This window comes from Myxocyprinus asiaticus, chromosome 28 (assembly GCF_019703515.2).
Source record: "Myxocyprinus asiaticus isolate MX2 ecotype Aquarium Trade chromosome 28, UBuf_Myxa_2, whole genome shotgun sequence".
NCBI lineage: Eukaryota > Metazoa > Chordata > Actinopteri > Cypriniformes > Catostomidae > Myxocyprinus > Myxocyprinus asiaticus.
This window is the reverse complement of record NC_059371.1, coordinates 12929662-12948170: the sequence shown is the minus strand read 5'-3', so window position 1 is coordinate 12948170 and position 18509 is coordinate 12929662. Positions and strand designations below refer to the sequence as shown.

Here is an 18509-nt window from a genome sequence, read left to right as displayed (position 1 = left end):
CATTTAAGGCACAAGTGCCACAAGGTGCCAACAAAACAAAAAACAAAACAAAACAATAACAACAATAATAAATATACATAAGTGAAAAACAAAGGGACATCAGAAATATGCTGACTGCAGTATATGTCAAAGCAGTCATCGATATGCAAGAGAGCATGTAGACATTTTGTCTTTATGTATACTGTGGACACTTTAAATATTGAAAACAAGCCACTTAGTGTTTGAAGTGTCTGCGATGTGCAACAGAGCATGTAGATATTGCACCTATGCAATGATCCACCTCTATGGCTTAAATGGGCTGGTGTCGTGCAAGACCTATCCCCCCGGACTCCAAGAGTTGTTTGTAATGCCTGATCAAAAACGTATGGAGTTATTGCAATATCACATTCTTAATACTCAAAATATTTCCTGTAATCCTTTCATCCACAGTTCAGTCATGACAATTCTCAAAATTATTTAGCATGTAAATGTGGGTATGAAATATTGATAGGATTTGGTGTTGGTGGACTAGATCGGCTATGCTGCTGCAGAGCAAATACGAAGACTTGCCACTGCTAGAACATACACAGACATATTGTGTTAGCATGTGGACATATGCTCAAAATTTGAACAATTACAAGACATGCTGCATCGAGCATGTAGGGCATGTTGCTTTTGCACAATTAGAAATACATACAATCACACAACAAAGCAGGAAAGCTGCACAAAAAAAAAAAAAAACAAACAAACACACACACACACACACACACACACACACAGATCTCCAAACTATGCTGTTCTACTGCCAAGACTTGTGTACTGCTGCTGCTCCGAAGAGCCATGTGCACCGAGTGAATATAATCTAAGTGTGTCTGGCCAGCTTGGCTGAATAGTGTAATGCTAATGAACTAAATCTCTACATGTGCCTGAGCCAGCTTGACAGACTGGCTTAAACAACTAGTCATCTAACTCATAATCTACACTACCGGTCAAAAGTTTTGAAACACTTACTCATTCTTTATTATATATATATATATATATATATATATATATATATATATATATATATATATATATATATATATATATATATCACATTTTATAATAATAGTAAAGTCATTAAAACTATGGAATAACATAAATGGAAATATGGGAATTATGTTGTGACTAAACAAAATCCAAAATAAATCAAAACTGTGTTATATTTTAGCATCTTCAAAGTAGTCGCCCTTTGTCTAGAATTTGCAGACATGTACTCTTGACATTTTCTCAACCAGCTTCTTGAGGTATCACCCTGGGATGCTTTTTAAACAGTATTGAAGGAGTTACCATCTATGTTGGGCACTTATTGGCTGCTTTTCTTTATTATTTGTTCCAAGTCATCAATTTCAAAGATTTTTTTTTTTTTTTATTACATTTTAGTTTTATAATGGAATAAATTAATATGGTGGCACAATTATATTTTTGTCTACAAAACTAATTTCAAACATTTAAGCATATGCCTTCAGATCAAAAGATTTTTAAGATCATGAGAAACATTTCAGTCAAGTGTTTTAAAACTTTTGACCGGTAGTGTATATCGGGACCAGGAAAGCCCAGATTTTATTAAACTAGTCACTTAACCTAGCTATGCATGGATTTATTTAAACAAATGACCTAAGGTAGCTATGTGTGCTAGTGCCAGATTTGGCTAAAGTTTACCTTATTAAAACACGTTTCTATGTGTCATGGCCAAAAGCAGACCTTACCATGCAAGCTGAAGAGGAAAACTCGACAGGAACAGGAGGACAATTGCGTTTCAGACCAAAAATGCAACAGCAAATTTATTTACATGTGTTGTAAAGGGATTTAAGCATTTTTATATGTTTCAGTGTGGATAAGAAAATTTTGGAAAACGGTTGAAAACGGCAGTGTGGACGGAGAGGGTTTCGAAATTGAAAACGACATTTTCAAATGTATTAATGTAGACATAGCCTTAGGCCATTTTTCCTGACAAACTTCTGGGCGGCGCCATGATGATTCTGATTGCAGCTGGACTGTTTTCTGGTTCTGGTCTCCCAAAGAAGTGTTAGTGAATGTCAAAACTACCAAAAAGAATGATCCAGATGGGTAACAACCACCATTTTAAGTGTTAGTTGGAGTACAAATAAGTTAATGTTCAACTTGAGAATATTGAAATACTTCCTCCTATCCCCTTTTATTATGCAGAGACAACTATAATTAAGGCATTCATAGGTTAATTTTCTTGAAAACTGTAAACACTATGTCTCTGTGGAGTTATGAAAATTCCCCTGTTTGTTTTGAGTGATCCCGTCTCATGAGACGCTCATTGATTAAACACTGTTTGTTTAATCAAGGGCAGACAATGTATATTTTTGCAATTCTGTTTGGTGGCACTTATAATGGCACAAAAAATTACACACTACCCTTACAAAAATCGAGAGTTCATGGCAAATTTTCAGCAAATTGTCCATGTTGCCAAAGGATTGCTGCAGGTTTACCACTACCGATGAAGAGCTGTAAACTTCAGGCAAACATTTGCGGCGAATCACAAACTCATTTGCATGTAAAAATAATGAGTGGCAAATCTGTAGCACTTTTGCGACTAGTTTGCCGGAACTCTTGATTTTTTGAAACGGTTCAGCTTTAATGATATCATAACTAACCTCGGACCATGGCTTCATGTCATCTACCCACTCCTTAAACTTTGATAAGGCCAAAGGGATCCACATGTTTTCTTTTATTAAAATTTGTTTGTTTTTTTTACGAATTTAATACCATCACGTTACCCACTAAAAACATATGCCAATGTGTGTGAAAGCGCAGGAGACCAGAAAACAAAAACAGGCTTCTGTTGTGAATTGTTGAACACTTCTGCATTCAGGAAAAGGTGGACAGCAGTGGTATAAGCTAGCAGGCTAATCAGTAAGTGCTATGTTATGCAAGTGTGCTAATCGGCTAGCAGCATGCAAAACTAGCAGGTAAATTGGCAAGTGGAATGAGAAGCAATTAGGCTAATCAGCTAGTGGCATGCTAAGCTAGCACACTACTTAGCTTGTTTACATTTATTTGTTCTTTTAGCAGACACTTTTATCCACAGCGACAAATGAGGTATATAGCATAAGCAATTTAACCTGAGGCAATAATATAAGAAGTGCAACAATAGAAAACAATCCAAAATTCCTCGATAATTACAAGATAGACAAAACACAATATTGAAAGAATGGAATAAGAATTTTTTTTTTTTGTGAAAGAGTTTGTGACCTAACGGAAAAAACAAACAAACACACAGAAAACAACAACAACAACAGAAAGAAATATTCAATTTGGCCATTTATAGTTTCAGTTTAATAATATGATATGACATATAATTTAAAAGTAATCAATTGCCATATTTGCTCAGTTAAGTTGACATACATCATAAAGCGTTTTGTGGGATGTGGCACAGAACAGAGTACAATTAAAAGTGATCTAATTGGGGTTCAAGGGAGACAGGAACAGCTAGCATAACGAAATTCGAACTGTTTCTTGTATATTTACATTGTATTATTTGCATTAACATTTACATTTAAATTTGGTTTCGACATCTGGCCCACAACTAGTCCATCCCTTTGTTGAAGCTTTGAATCACTCTCACAGGTAAATGATGCTCTAAAATGGGTTGTATCTGCAAGAAGTACAAAGAGTAATTCTGTAACAGTAAACCTTACCTGTAACCAGCAATCTTCCCATAGTGCTGGATACACCAAACTGGTTTCTAGCCAAGCATGAGTAGGTCCCACCATCTATCTTGGTCACATTTGTGATTCTGAGTGTTCCATCAGGGAGGAAAATTATCCTAAAGGAGAGAACCACAATCACCTCAAATCAAACCAAAATCTGATTAAACTCATAATGGAGCAAGATTCCGATTACAAATGTGTTTTATCTTTCGGGAACAGTGGAATTATGGTAAGAAGAAAATAATGTGTTTCTTTGGAATTGGACATAAATCTTTGCACACTAACTGGACAATCTCCATGGCTCAGGGCGTATAGCTGCCTGCGAGCCAATGAAGCTGAAGTGTGTGTGCTCACATGTAACATTCATTCAAAGACAGAGCTGACAGGCCACAATAGCAGGCAATCCACCACCCCATTATTTGAATTATTCTTACTGCCTTCCCATAATGATAATTTCTACAGTTTAAATATATCTTAGAAAGAAAAAAAAATGTAAGCTCTGTTCCAAAATCAAGTAAGTTGCCTTGCTGCCTAAAAGTGACTGATATGGAACGTTCCACATAGTCAGCAACTCTGCAAGTCACACAAATACTTCTTATATAAAGCACACAGAAGACTTAACTTGCAATTTAAAGGTGCACTCAGCGATTCCTGAGAAACACACTTGATATTCAAACTCAGCTGCCAAAACAAACACCCCCCTCCCTTCAGTGATCCTTTGGAAGCTCCGCCCTCGATTTATCATAATCCTTCTTTTTTAGTTTATATTTGTCTGACCTTTATCTGTTGGTCTGTTTCTCTGCCACTTTTCCACCTTGGAGTTTAGAAAGTTCGCATCAGCCAGATTTGCCGTCGCTCTTTTAATGAATTTCCCTCTTGCTCTTCCCCCACCCCCCCATCCTGTGCACGCACAAGAACCACCCCCTGTTGCTGATTGGCTGGAGTAGTGTTGTGTGGATCAATCCAATCCACTTTGTTTTTGTCTCATTTACATAGCCAGGACTGTGTACAAATACTAGATTTTTTTTCAGCCCACCCACAGAGTGGACAGCTAGCAGACTGTGAGGAGATATTTTCAGAATTTGACAAAAAGTATATTGGATTAGAATTACTGAATGCACCTTTAACCTTTGCTAAGTTCCACCCCACTTTGTTACGGTTGCTTGATCAGACAAGCTTGACATCACATCCCATAGGAATGAATAGGAGATTGCTGTGGACAAATGTTTTGGCAAAATATGCTAAACTGAATGAATATTATTCTTGCAGTATGTGGGCTCGAATAAAAAGTGACATTGCAGAGCATTTTTATCTGCCATGTTTTTGGAATAAAATTGTTAAATAAAAATAAATAAATAATAAAAAAAAAAACAGTGAAGACTGCAAATCAGAAATACCAGCACAGAGTGAGAACGGCATTAACATAACATGTTTATCGTGACGTTTGAAGGCAGCAATGGAGTTATCAACAATACATTTGTCAGACTGTGATGTTGTTTTTATTTGATTTTTTTTTTTAAAGTGCACCCTCATTCAGACCAAGCAGACAGGTCCTAGGTAGGTCTAGTCTACAGCGTGCATTCCAGGTATGATTATTTAATGAGAAAGAAATACTAACTTTCAATTGTCCACTTAATGTAAGGAATTATTAACAAGTGAGAACGTTGGTTACAGCTAATTTACCTTGCAGCAGACATAAGAGCTCCTTTTGACAGGTATAGCTGGTAATGCAGCCTACCACACTGATTTATCTACACTCTGTCTCTCCCCTCTTGACTTTTTGGTTTGGGAAATATTTAGAATTTTACTCCACCCTCTTAACTTTCTGATATCTCTTATCTGAATTGTAAGATTCCCATGCATACCAGTTCAACATATCAAGAAATCCTGAGAGCTTGTCTGAGGTGCCCTAGCGCAGGAGATTTCAAACTGGGGTCCGATGACCCCCAGGGGACCGCAAGGGGGTGCTAGGAGGTCCATGCAAAATTTCAGAGAAAATGGGTGGAAAATGTAAAAAGTAAACATTTACAACATTTTACATTATTACAGTTTCTTTCTGCTTTCAAATGACATTACTCTAAAGGTTTTTTCTACCCACTGCTAAAGGAATAGTTCACACAAAAATGAAAAACACTCCAAACCCGTTTGACTTTCTTTTTATGCACAACACAAAATGGAAATTTTTAAAAGGTCTTCACTTACAGGGTTAATTCTAATGTAATTATTCATGTGAACAGTGACTCCAGTCTGTCAAGCTCAAAAAAGGACCAGAAAAACACCATTAAAAAACCCCCACAGTAAAAGTAATCAATATGGCTCATGCACTACATTCCAAGTTGTCTAAAGTGATACTTTAGTACTTTGACAATATAAAAGCAAATTATTTAATTTTGCAAACACCACTTTGTTTTTATTATAACACACACACACACATATATATATATATATATATATATATATACATATATATATATATATATATATATATATATATATATATATATATATATATAAATATATAAATAATTCACACAGTATAAATGAGTCTTTATACATGAAAATACCTATAATACCTTAAATAATTAGGCAGCTCACTAGGTTTTGGTCAATAGAAACCAAATGTTTTAAGTGCTTTCAATTTCAATTAATTACTGTTTGTAAGTGAACTCTATGACACTTTAACCTTTGCAATTACACTGCATCCCAACTGTAGTTCAGTTAGGACAACTATCAGAAATACACTGCCTGGCCCAAAATAAATCTGCATACTCTAATATTTAGTTGGACCGTCATTAGCTTTGATTATGGCGTACATTCGTCATGGCATTGTTTTGACAACCTTGTGCAGTGTCACAACATTTATTTCCATCCAGAGTTGCATAAATTTTTGGCCAAGATCTTGAATTGATGACGGGAGAGTTGAACCACTCCGTAAAGTCTTCTCCAGCACATCCCAAAGACTTTCAATGGGGTTAAGGTCAGGACTCTGTGGTGGCCACTGTGGTGTGACAATGATTCCTCATGTTCCCTGAACCACTCTTTCACAATTTGAGCCCGATGAATCTTGGCATTGTCCTCCTGGAATATGCCCGTGCTGTCAGGGAAGATTGATGGGATAACCTGGTCATTCAGTACATTCAGGTAGTCAGCAGACTTCATTTTATTGCCACATAACATTGCTGAGCCTAGACCTGACCAATTAAAGCAACCCCAGATAACACTGCCTAAATCCAAACGGCAACTTTTTTTTTGGCCAGGCAGTGTATGATTAAAGAGTTTTATTTATGATAATGAAAACCTTTATGCATGCTGCTGCTGCTGTTGGTGTAACCGGTCCTGCTCGACCCTTCTTGTGCGGGATTCGAAAAGGTGTCAGCCAGCATGGGGAGGCAGGCACACTAACAAGGAGGCTAAAGGCTACAGACCCTAGTGTCAGTCGCTAGTGCACCTCTTGAGGCCAGAGGAGTGAGGTTTACATATACCGCACAGCTATCACGTACCAGCTGGCTCCTGTAACACTCACCCCCTATAACCTCACTCCCATCCGGGTCATGGCACCACTGGAACCGGTCCTGCTATCATGTAGCAGCTGGCTTCCATTACAATGGCACAGAAAAATGATGTTGCTAAGACAGCAGAGACATTCTGCTACTACTGTAAAAACATCAAGATAAAGCCCCCCAACAGCGATAGTTGATGTCGACAATACAAGCAAAATTAAAGAAGCAATCACAGGTTCCCTATCTGTCACTCACTCGATGTTGTGTCGATGTAGTGACACTAGGGGTCACTCTTGGGAGCCCGAGACACCTCTGGTCTTTGATAAAAGGCCAATGAAAATTGGCGAGTTGTATTTGCATGCCACTCCCCCGGACATACAGGTATAAAAGGAGCTGGTATGCAACCACTCATTCAGATTTTCTCTTCGGAGCCGAACGGTCATGCTCACTGAGCTGAATTCTACTGTTCATTCACCTCTGCTGGATATGACGGTGCATTTCTGCGGCTTCTCCCTCCTCTGCACTGGTGCACTGCAGAGAACGCCCCTGGGCGCTTCAGCAGAAAACAAGAGAGTATATTTTCTGAAAGAGATTTTTCCTCTAAAAGAGTATATATTTCTCTAAAAGAGCGGCACACATGGAACGTCTTTTTAAAGATGCGTCTTTTTGAAGATGCCTTTCCGATTGTGTGTTATTCCTGGTTGCGGTGGTTATATCTCAACTTAGGATGGTCATGATCGCTGTCTTTCATGTCTGGGTGCGACCCACACAGAAGCAGCGTTTGTGGATGATTCATGTTCTCATTGCGAGAACATGACCATGGCAACGTTGCGGTTGCGGCTTGCTTTCGTAAGAAAACGAAAGAGGCCAGCGGCTCCCCGCCTCGGTCCTTCTACCTACGGGTGTGAGGCCAGCGCGGCTAGCACTGGAGGCGATTTGGGGACCCCAATAGGATCGTCTCCGCCGGGTATCCCCCCGCGGACCTCCCATTCCCCAGCACGCTCGTCTGCCCCAATCGGGCTTCGTCTCAAGGCAAGTCTGGCTTCTTGTTCGGAGCCCGTGAAGATGATGAGCTCTCGAACGCAGCATCGGAGAGAGGGCTTGTCCAGTCGGATGCAGAAGCCTCAGCTGGGCTTCCCCCTTTGGGGATGATTGCCCAGTCGCAGGCCGATGCCGAAATGATGGACATGCTTTCCCAGGCGGCCGCGAGCGTTGAGTTAGAGTGGAACCCTCTGCTCTCCCCTGAACCCTCACGGCTTGATGATTGGTTCCTGGGCTCGCGGCGCCGCTCAAAGCAGCCACGCCCCGCTCCAGTGCCATTCTTCCTGGAAGTGCACGAGGAGCTGATGAAATCATGGGAGGCACCTTTTACTGCCCAGCCCCGATTCCGCAGTTCCCCCGCTCTCACTACCCTCGATGGCGGGGTGGCCAGGGGCTATACGGCGACTCCCCCTGTGGATAAGGCACTCGCGGTGCACCTATGCCCTCAGAGCGCCGCCACCTGGCGTGGACGCCCTAAGCTCCCGTCCAAGCCCTGTAGGCTCACGTCGTCCCTGACGGCTAAAGCCTACAGCGCTGCTGGATAAGCCGCCTCTGCCCTGCATGCCATGGCTCTCCTGCAGGTCCACCAAGCCAAGGAGTTGAAAGAACTGCACGAGGGTAGTTCCGCCCCAGATTTGATGCAGGAACTGCGCTCGTGACGAAGGTCATGTCGCGGTCTCTCGGGTGGACGATGGCCACACTAGTGGTCCAGGAGTGCCACCTTTGGCTCAACCTGGTCGAGATGGGTGAGGCCGACAAGTCACGGTTCCTTGCTGCCCCCATTTCCCAGGCTGGCCTATTCGGCGACACCGTTGAGGACTTTGCCCAGCAGTTCTCAGTGGTGAAGCAGCAGATGGGGGCAATCCGGCACATCCTGCCACGGCGCGGCTCAAGATCCCACACACCGTCTGCTCGTTGCCAAGGGCATCCCCCCGCGGTGACTGCATCGGCTATGCCGCAGCCTGCCCCTTCGGCCCGGCCCCGGCGTGGAGCCCACCACAGGAAGCAGACGCCACCCATCTCACAGCCGGCACCTAAGAATCCACAGAGGTCGTCAAATCACCCCTGAGACGGGCGACCCAGAGATGAGGGAACCCACTCACCTGGAGCTGGTAATAAGACCACTCCATCCCCGGTAGAGGGCCGGGTGGAAAACCTTTTGTTGCCTTTTTGTTTAATTTCGCCACATGCCCAAGTGGCTGCGGTACCCAACAGTTCAGCAAAAGAGCGGCTTCCTTCCTCCCTGGGTCACATACCCGGTGTGCACGGTCTTCACCATGACTACCATCCACGGGTTTTTTCTTGCAGGATTGGTGCTCCAGCAGTGGCCTTTCCGCCCCTGAGTGCCCAGCTGTGGCACACAGCCGCCCCCAGTGTGGCAGTCTCCACGGGTTACGAGGACAGGCCTCTTCCTCCCCCATCCCAGGCTGTTCTGGGGGTGGTCACAAGGAGTCAGGTAAGTGCTTCGATGTCCCTAGACTTAGCACGGACCGCGAGGCCCCACCTGCCGGTACGTCCGATGACGTTGTCCCCTTGGTCCCCATTGCGCGGAACCTGGACGCGTGGCTCGTGCTTTCCAATCCATTGCGATGGCTGATCCAGACCGTCCGACTCGGCTATGCGATTCAGTTCACCAGGCACCTGCCCAGGTTCAGCAGTATTCACTTCACCTTGGTCAAGAGTGAAAACGCTGCTACCTTGCATGCGGAGATCGCTACCCTCCTACGGAAGGGTGCGATAGAACCTGTCCCTCCAGCCGAGATGAAGAAGGGGTTTTACAGCCCCTACTTCATTGTACCGAAAAAAGGCGGTGGGTTGCAGCCAATCTTGGACCTGCGAGTACTGAACCGGGCATTACACAGACTCCTGTTCAAGATGCTGATGCAAAAACAAATTCTGGCATGCATCTGGCATCAAGATTGGTTCGCGGCGGTAGACCTGAAGGATGCGTACTTCCACGTCTCGATCCTTCATCGATCACAGACCCTTCCTGCGGTTTGCATTCGAGAGTCAGGCGTATCAGTACAAAGTCCTCCCTTTCAGCCTGTCCCTGTCTCCTCGCATCTTCATGAAGGTTGCAGAGGCTACCCTTGCCCCGTTAAGGGAGGTGGGCATTCGTATTCTCAACTATCTCGATGACTGGCTAATCCTAGCTCACACTTGAGACATGTTGTGCGCACACAGGGACCTGGTGCTCTCACACCTCAGCCGACTAGGGCTTTGGGTCAACTGGGAAAAGAGCAAGCTCCTCCCGGTTCAGAGCATCTCTTTTCTCGGTTTGGAGTTGGACTCAGTCTCCTTGACGACGCACCTTACGAACGAGCGCGCCCAGTCGGTGCTGGCCTGTTTGAAGGCATTCAAACAGAAAACAGCGGTTCCACTGAAACTTTTTCAGAGGCTCCTGGGGCATACGGCATCCTCGGCGGTGGCCACCCCACTCGGGTTGATGCATATGAGGCCGCTTCAGCACTGGCTCCAGACTCGAGTCCCGAGACAGGTGTGTAGTGGTCATGACAGACACCTCCAAAATGGGCTGGGGCACTGTTTGCAATGGGCACACCGCCGCTGGCCTCTGGACAGGTCCGCGACTGCATTGGCACATCAACTGCCTCGAGGCTCCCCTCGGCATAGACGCGCTGGCACACAGCTGGCCCCCTGGCCTACGCAAATATGCGTTTCCCCCAGTGAGCCTACTTGCACAGACCCTGTGCAAGGTCAGGGAGGATGAGGAGCAGGTCATCCTGGTAGCAACCTACTGGCCACCTGCGGTGTTAGAAACGATCACTCAGGCTAGGGCCCCCTCTATGAGGCACCTGTATGCCTTTAAGTGCCGTCTGTTCGCTAAGTGGTGTTCTTCCCAACAGGAAGACCCCCAGAGATGCACAGTTGGATCAGTGCTTTCCTTCCTGCAGGAGAGGTTGGAAGGGAGGCTGTCCCCTTCCACCTTGAAGGTGTACGTTGCCGCCATAGCATCACACCACAACACAGTCGATGGTAAGTCCTTAGGGAAGCACGACCTGATCATCAGGTTCCTAAGAGGCACCAGGAGGCTGAATCCCTCCAGACCGCAACTCATTCCCTCATGGGACCTCTCTGTAGTTCTTCAGGGTCTACAGAGAGCCCCCTTTGAGCCTTTGCAGTCAGCTGAGCTTAGGCACTCTCCTTGAAGACTGCCCTCCTTACTGCGCTCACTTCCATCAAGAGGGTAGGAGACCTACAAGCATTCTCTGTCAGCGAAACGTGTCTGGAGTTTGGTCCGGGTTACTCTCACATGATCCTGAGACCCCGACCGGGCTATGTGCCCAAGGTTCCCACCACCTCTTTTAGGGACCAGGTGGTGAACCTGCAAGCGCCACCCCAGGAGGAGGCAGACCCAGCCCTGTCATTGCTGTGTCCGGTGTGCACTTTACGCATCTATTTGGATCGCACACAGAGCTTTAGAATCTCTGAGCAGCTCTTTGTCTGCTTTGGTGCACAGCAGAAAGGAAGTGCTGTCTCCAAGCAGAGGATCGCCCACTTGCTCATTGACGCCATAATTATGGCATATCACGCCCAGGACATGCTGCCCCCGGTAGGGCTATTAGCCCATTCTACCAGGGGTGTAGTGGCTTCCTGGGCCCTGGCCAGGGGTGCCTCTCTAACAGACATTTGCAGAGCAGCGGGCTGGGCAACACCCAACACCTTTGCAAGGTTCTACAACCTCCGGGTGGAACCGGTTTCATCCCAGGTAGTGGCACGCAACACAAGCGGATAAGCCCGGGATAGCCGGCCGGGTGTATCACTTGCACATAGCGCCTTCCACCTCCTTTTGAGCTGAAGATCTGCGCCATTAATTCCCAGTAGTGTTCACAAGTTTGTTCCATGGTTGACTTCCTCCGAGCCCTGTGGCAGTCGAGTTTTCGGAGAGATTCACTGCCGGCCCAGTACACATGCTAACTGAGAGTCCTGTTCTGGGGTAGGTGCTCCGCATGTGGCGGTCCCCTGTAAGGCTAACCCCATGTGATATATATCTTCCGCTAATTTGTTTCCCTGTTGGCAAACTGCGTCTTCCTTGGGCAGAGCCCCTCTGCCCCAGTCTCCATGTTTCTAGTAACTCCTCCCCCATTGGGCAGGATCTACCTTGAAGACTGTCCACGTGGTTGGAAAGACCATGTGATGTATCCTTCCACTAAAATATCCCCCCCTCTCTTTGGGCAAGGTGTGGTCTCTGCTGTGTCTTCCCCTTGGGAGGGACACCCCCCGACTAGACCTGGTGGCCCAGTCGGATAATCCCCCTTCTTTTTTAGGGGGTGGAAAAAGAGAAGGGGAAAAGAGGCCACGACTGGGTTAAGCCTGTCTCTATCTTTTGGGTAGTCGACTTGTCCCCAAAAAGGGCCGTTCGACACTCATAACTATGTTGGGGGAGGTTAAGTGTTGACCTGGTGTGCTGGCTATGAGGCACACAATAGTCTGCCCACCACACACCACCAGTTCACGTAACACAGTTCAGCCAATTGTGGCTTTCGTACAGGGACCCCTAGTGTCACTACATCGACACAACGTCGAGTGAGTGACAGATAGGGAACGTCATGGTTACTTGTGTAACCTCCATTCCCTGATGGAGGGAACAAGACATTGTGTCCCTCCTGCCACAACACTGAACTACCCGCTGAAATGGCCGGACCTTATATCGGCTCCACAGCATAAAACCTGAATGAGCGGTTGCATACCAGCTCCTTTTATACCCGTATGTCTGGGGGAGTGGCATGCAAATACCACTCGCCAATTTTCGTTGGCCTTTTATCAAAGACCAGAGGTGTCTCGGGCTCCCAAGAGTGACCCCTAGTGTCACTACATCGACACAACATCTCGTTCCTTCCATCAGGGAACGGAGGTTACACAAGTAACCATGACGTTTCCCGTCTGATGTAAGGAAGAAAGGATCCGAGTGCTAGGCGGAGTTCCGGGAACATAGGTATCGGGACATGGCAGAGAGAGGACAAAAACCTCTGTTGGTACTGGCTAAACAATTGATGTACATTGTTTGGCTTTGTTTTGGTGGTAGACAAAAAAACAAAACAAAACAAAAAAAAAAAATCTGAAATAGTGAGGTCTAATGAAGGATTGAATGTGAGTTTGTATGTGAATTCTCCAGACCTTAAAAATCCATAATATCTATGAGGTAAACACATTCTAGGAGGCTGTTTGTGTATTCATAAAAACACCAGACCTTAACCAGTAAAGCATCTTGTAGAGTTATGGTAGTGAGAGAGGTACTGTATGCGTTTATCTTTGCCTTTGGGAAATTCTTTCTTTAGCCCATTCAGGAGCAGCCAAATGGACGGATGGCCAAGAAAACTAATGGTGTTAGGATCCTTCAGTCACAGATGGAAATTAATGTCTGCTAGGGTGGCTTTGATAGAGTCAGTTTGCAATTTACTAGAGTTAAAAAAAAGTACTATGGAGGACATATAATGGACAAAAGATAGGACACAAAGATAGGAATGAGCCCAGGCAGAGTCATAGATTTGAGTGGGATTTGCTTTCCCAGACCTCATACTGTAATTGGCGGTGGTAGTCATGAATAGAAGAGAATTAGGAGGGGTCAGCAATCTTATTTTTTTTAAAACTGGAGTTTATGGAGCATTTAGAATTAAGTTAAATTATGCAAGTCCAGCTGAATCAACGAACTAAACGATTGATAAAGGGAATCGAAGAGGGACCTTTAATAATAATATTGACCAAAGCTTGATTGTCACATAAGAGTAATCCATTAGCTTGCCATACCTACCCCACGAAAGGCACGTGATTATAATGGGGTATAGTTCAAACAGCGCAATGATTTAGACTCAGGGGCAACATAAAGGATTGCGGGCGGCTGAGTTCTGCAAACCACCATGTCGTAAACACGCTCATTGGGAAAAATAACTGCTCCAATAATTGAGAGGCGAGTCCCGAAAAGCATGTTTGACTTGCAAACTTGATAGAGAATTACAAAGTAATTAAGGGAACATGCTTTGACAAATGCTGCGAATTTCTTGAGATGAAGAGGCTACCATATGCTAACTGTCGAGGTTCATTCCAAAGGCACTCTATAAAGTGGTGGGACCGATAGTTTTTGTCTCAGAGAGGGCCAAGGCGATTTTAAGAAACAGACCTTAAAGTAGAAACACTGCGGTTTGGCAGGGAACTAGGAAAATGCTTGATAAAGTTGTGCTCAGCAGTTCACATTTGTCATTTAGTGGAGAACAATTGAAGCTTTAACACTGCTGAACATGATGCTCTAACATTGCTGAAATGTCTTATTAGAATTGTAGACATTCAAATTTTAATAAAGGATAATTAGATTTGTTCTGTTTGTGAATGACTGTGTTTTTGGTTAATCTAATTTTACTCATTAAAATGTAAAAGACGGTCATTTTGCACCATCTATTGGCATAAATTGCAGAATTAAGGCGTCTCTACACAGCTGAGGTAAGCCTGCTCTGAGCCTGCTCACAATTCTATGTATAGACGCAAAAGCCAGACTAAATTAAGCCGCTGTAAACTTTGTTGTTGTCATGACAGAGCATACATTTCATAATTTAATTTCACATTTAAAAGTCCAACTTCATATTTTCATTTGTTTCATATTTCTATATTCATGATTTTATATTTTAAACTTTAATAGCATAACATTATTTATGCAGTTATTATTGCTGTGTAAATGCACTTATGACTGCTCTGAGCAGCATTAAACACTTTATGTAAATACAGTTAAATGCCACTTCAGATGCAGTTCTGTGCCACTTTGCAGTTTCAAAATGGCTTTGGTCAATGAACAAACCTGGACGAGATTCGAGTCACTGAGATTAATTCATATCACCATCACTTTTCTCCATCTCCTATTGAATTAGGTTATCTACCACATCAGGCTCCTTAAGTTCTGACAGCTTGTATCCCTATACACTCTGAAGGCAGCATGAAATTCTGCTAAGGTGGGACTTTAGAAAGCATGGGGTCACACTCTTTAAAAACGAAAGAACCATGCCACAGTACACTACGTGCCTGTCTATAAAACCAGAATAGCAGAGTAAGATTTTGATTACATTTATGTCGTTACCTGCTAATATCTGGCTGCAGATTCTAGGTTGTATTGCTGCAGCAGGAGGCATGAATGGTGTACTGCTGAAGCCGGAATAGCTGAAGCCAGAGAAAAATGCTGACTGACATATTTGTGATGTCACATGGGTCTGTTGGGGAAGCCGAAGTGCCAATGTGGCAAGCCGATAAAAGCTGTGCGCTACAATCCTGCTATCCAGCTAACTTTATCTATGTATTCTTTTATTGCCATCATTGCTGCAACAATTTATCGTTATTTGAAGATGTGTCAGGGTTTCACTTTTTTAGCTAGAGGAATAGATGATACTGTAACCACTGAGGTGATTACGCCTTGCCTCGATTATGGGCGTGCGTTGGCTGAGGCCAAGTCGGAGCTGGAGTTCTTGAGAGGACAGAAAGAATTTGAACACTCTTCGTGGGACAAACCGGATATATTTCCTGGTAAACAAATCCTCCAGGATTCTGGAAATTGGCCAATCCTCAACAGACCTTTTTCACACTCTGGGTTTTGAAACGTGGAAGTAAACATTTGCAGGGTAAACTTCGACAGTGGTGAATGGGAGTGAATGGGAGATCACAGCAACTATTATTTTCACTTACCCATTTGCTCCAAGACCAAAATAAAAAAATAAACTATTAAGTTTGAATGACTTTCCAGAAAGAGGAAAAAAAAATAGAGAGCAGTGCATCAAGACAGTAAAATGGGAGAAGATGCCAAATTTACTGTCACTCTCTCAGCAGCTGTAATAAAAATCCCCTCGCAGCTGTGGTAATTCTTTTTTTTTTTTTTTCTAATTCCAGGGTAATATAACACAAAGCATAATGTAAAAAAATTACAGTCAATATTTCATATATATATATATATTAGATTTATGCTGCTAAATAAGGCGGAAATGCATCATCACAGTCTGTGAAAAAGTGCTCTTGGGCCAGGCAAGCACTCCAACGTGTTTTACTCTGAAAGATTTACGTTTCCCTCAGTGTCCACATATAGGGACTGAACCCCATTGCAGATATCTTGTACATCCCCCGAATCAGCTTCAAATGAAGTCTGTTCTGGCTTGGAAAATTTGAGGTAAGACATTGCTCCTCAAAGGATAAATGCAAAGGAGATGAAAACGTGATGGCAGTGGAAGTCAGCATGTGAATTCTGTCCAAGACTGCACAGATCCCTACATGTAACATCGCTGCTGTAGCTGATTCTCTATATATTGCATGAGGTAAGTACCAGTTTTATATATTTTGATCAGAGGCGTCATGCTCATTCAAACTGAGGGGGCACGTACCCCCTTTGAGCCAAGAGGATTATTAAATGGATTTTGAATAGAATATTTAAACTTACAAAAACATAATTGTACCTCGATAATTAAATTAAATAATTATTGCAAGTAAAAAAAGAATGTCTGTGGCAAGAATCCTTACTTATATGTCTACATTTCATCAGTCCAAATCCAACAGAGTCACATAAAGGTGCATCTCAATAAATTAGAATGTCGTGGAAAAGTTCATTTATTTCAGTAATTCAACTCAAATTGTGAAACTCGTGTATTAAATAAGTTCAGTGCACACAGACTGAAGTAGTTTAAGTCTTTGGTTCTTTTAATTGTGATGATTTTGGCTCACATTTAACAAAAACCCACCAATTCACTATCTCAAAAAATTAGAATACATCATAAGACCAATAAAAAAAAACATTTTTAGTGAATTGTTGGCCTTCTGGAAAGTATGTTCATTTACTGTATATGTACTCAATACTTGGTAGGAGCTCCTTTTGCTTTAATTACTGCCTCAATTCGGCATGGCATGGAGGTGATCAGTTTGTGGCACTGCTGAGGTGGTATGGAAGCCCTGGTTTCTTTGACAGTGGCCTTCAGCTCATCTGCATTTTTTGGTCTCTTGTTTCTCATTTTCCTCTTGACAATACCCCATAGATTCTCTATGGGGTTCAGGTCTGGTGAGTTTGCTGGCCAGTCAAGCACACCAACACCATGGTCATTTAACCAACTTTTGGTGCTTTTGGAAGTGTGGGCAGGTGCCAAATCCTGCTGGAAAATGAAATCAGCATCTTTAAAAAGCTGGTCAGCAGAAGGAAGCAATTTCTTGGTAAACGGGTGCAGTGACTTTGGTTTTCAAAAAACACAATGGACCAACACCAGCAGATGACATTGCACCCCAAATCATCACAGACTGTGGAAACTTAACACTGGACTTCAAGCAACTTGGGCTATGAGCTTCTCCACCCTTCCTCCAGACTCTAGGACCTTGGTTTCCAAATGAAATACAAAAATTGCTCTCATCTGAAAAGAGGACTTTGGACCACTGGGCAACAGTCCAGTTCTTCTTCTCCTTAGCCCAGGTAAGACGCCTCTAACGTTGTCTGTGGTTCAGGAGTGGCTTAACAAGAGGAATACGACAACTGTAGCCAAATTCCTTGACATGTCTGTGTGTGGTGGCTCTTGATGCCTTGACCCCAGCCTCAGTCCATTTCTTGTGAAGTTCACCCAAATTCTTGAATCGATTTTGCTTGACAATCCTCATAAGGCTGCGGTTCTCTTGGTTGGTTGTGCATCTTTTTCTTCCACACTTTTTCCTTCCACTCAACTTTCTGTTAACATGCTTGGATACAGCACTCTGTGAACATCCAGCTTTAGCACAATGTGGCTTGTGGCTTACCCTCCTTGTGAAGGGTGTCAATGATTGTCTTCTGGACAACTGTCAGATCAGCAGTCTTCCCCATGATTGTGTAGCCTAGTGAACCAAACTGAGAGACCATTTTGAAGGCTCAGGAAACCTTTGCAGGTGTTTTGAGTTGATTAGCTGATTGGCATGTCACCATATTCTAATTTTTTGAGATAGTGAATTGGTGGGTTTTTGTTAAATGTGAGCCAAAATCATCACAATTAAAAGAACCAAAGATTTAAACTACTTCAGTCTGTGTGCATTGAATTTATTTAATACACAAGTTTCACAATTTGAGTTGAATTTCTGAAATAAATGAACTTTTCCATGACATTCTAATTTATTGAGATGCACCTGTATGTTCCGCTATACGTGACGTCCAGTAGCTTCTTCGCAGATTGTGCTCAAGGGGAAAGTCGAGCTCCAAGGGAAAGCATGGTGTTATGGTAATAAAAACGAATTAACTATGTAAACTTCAGTGAAGTTAACATTTGCCAACTACAGTATG

The 18509-nt window shown here is 43.4% G+C and overlaps 1 protein-coding gene across 1 annotated transcript in view; it reads right to left on the bottom strand.

The window, feature by feature from the left end:
- The window catches only part of LOC127418709 (contactin-3-like), a 140285-nt gene that overhangs the window by 53299 nt on the left and 68477 nt on the right, over positions 1-18509 (bottom strand). Inside the window, exon 12 of the mRNA XM_051659412.1 lies at positions 3690-3817. Within this exon, the coding sequence (XP_051515372.1) occupies positions 3690-3817 (128 nt within the window). The remainder of the gene's footprint in view (positions 1-3689; positions 3818-18509) is intronic.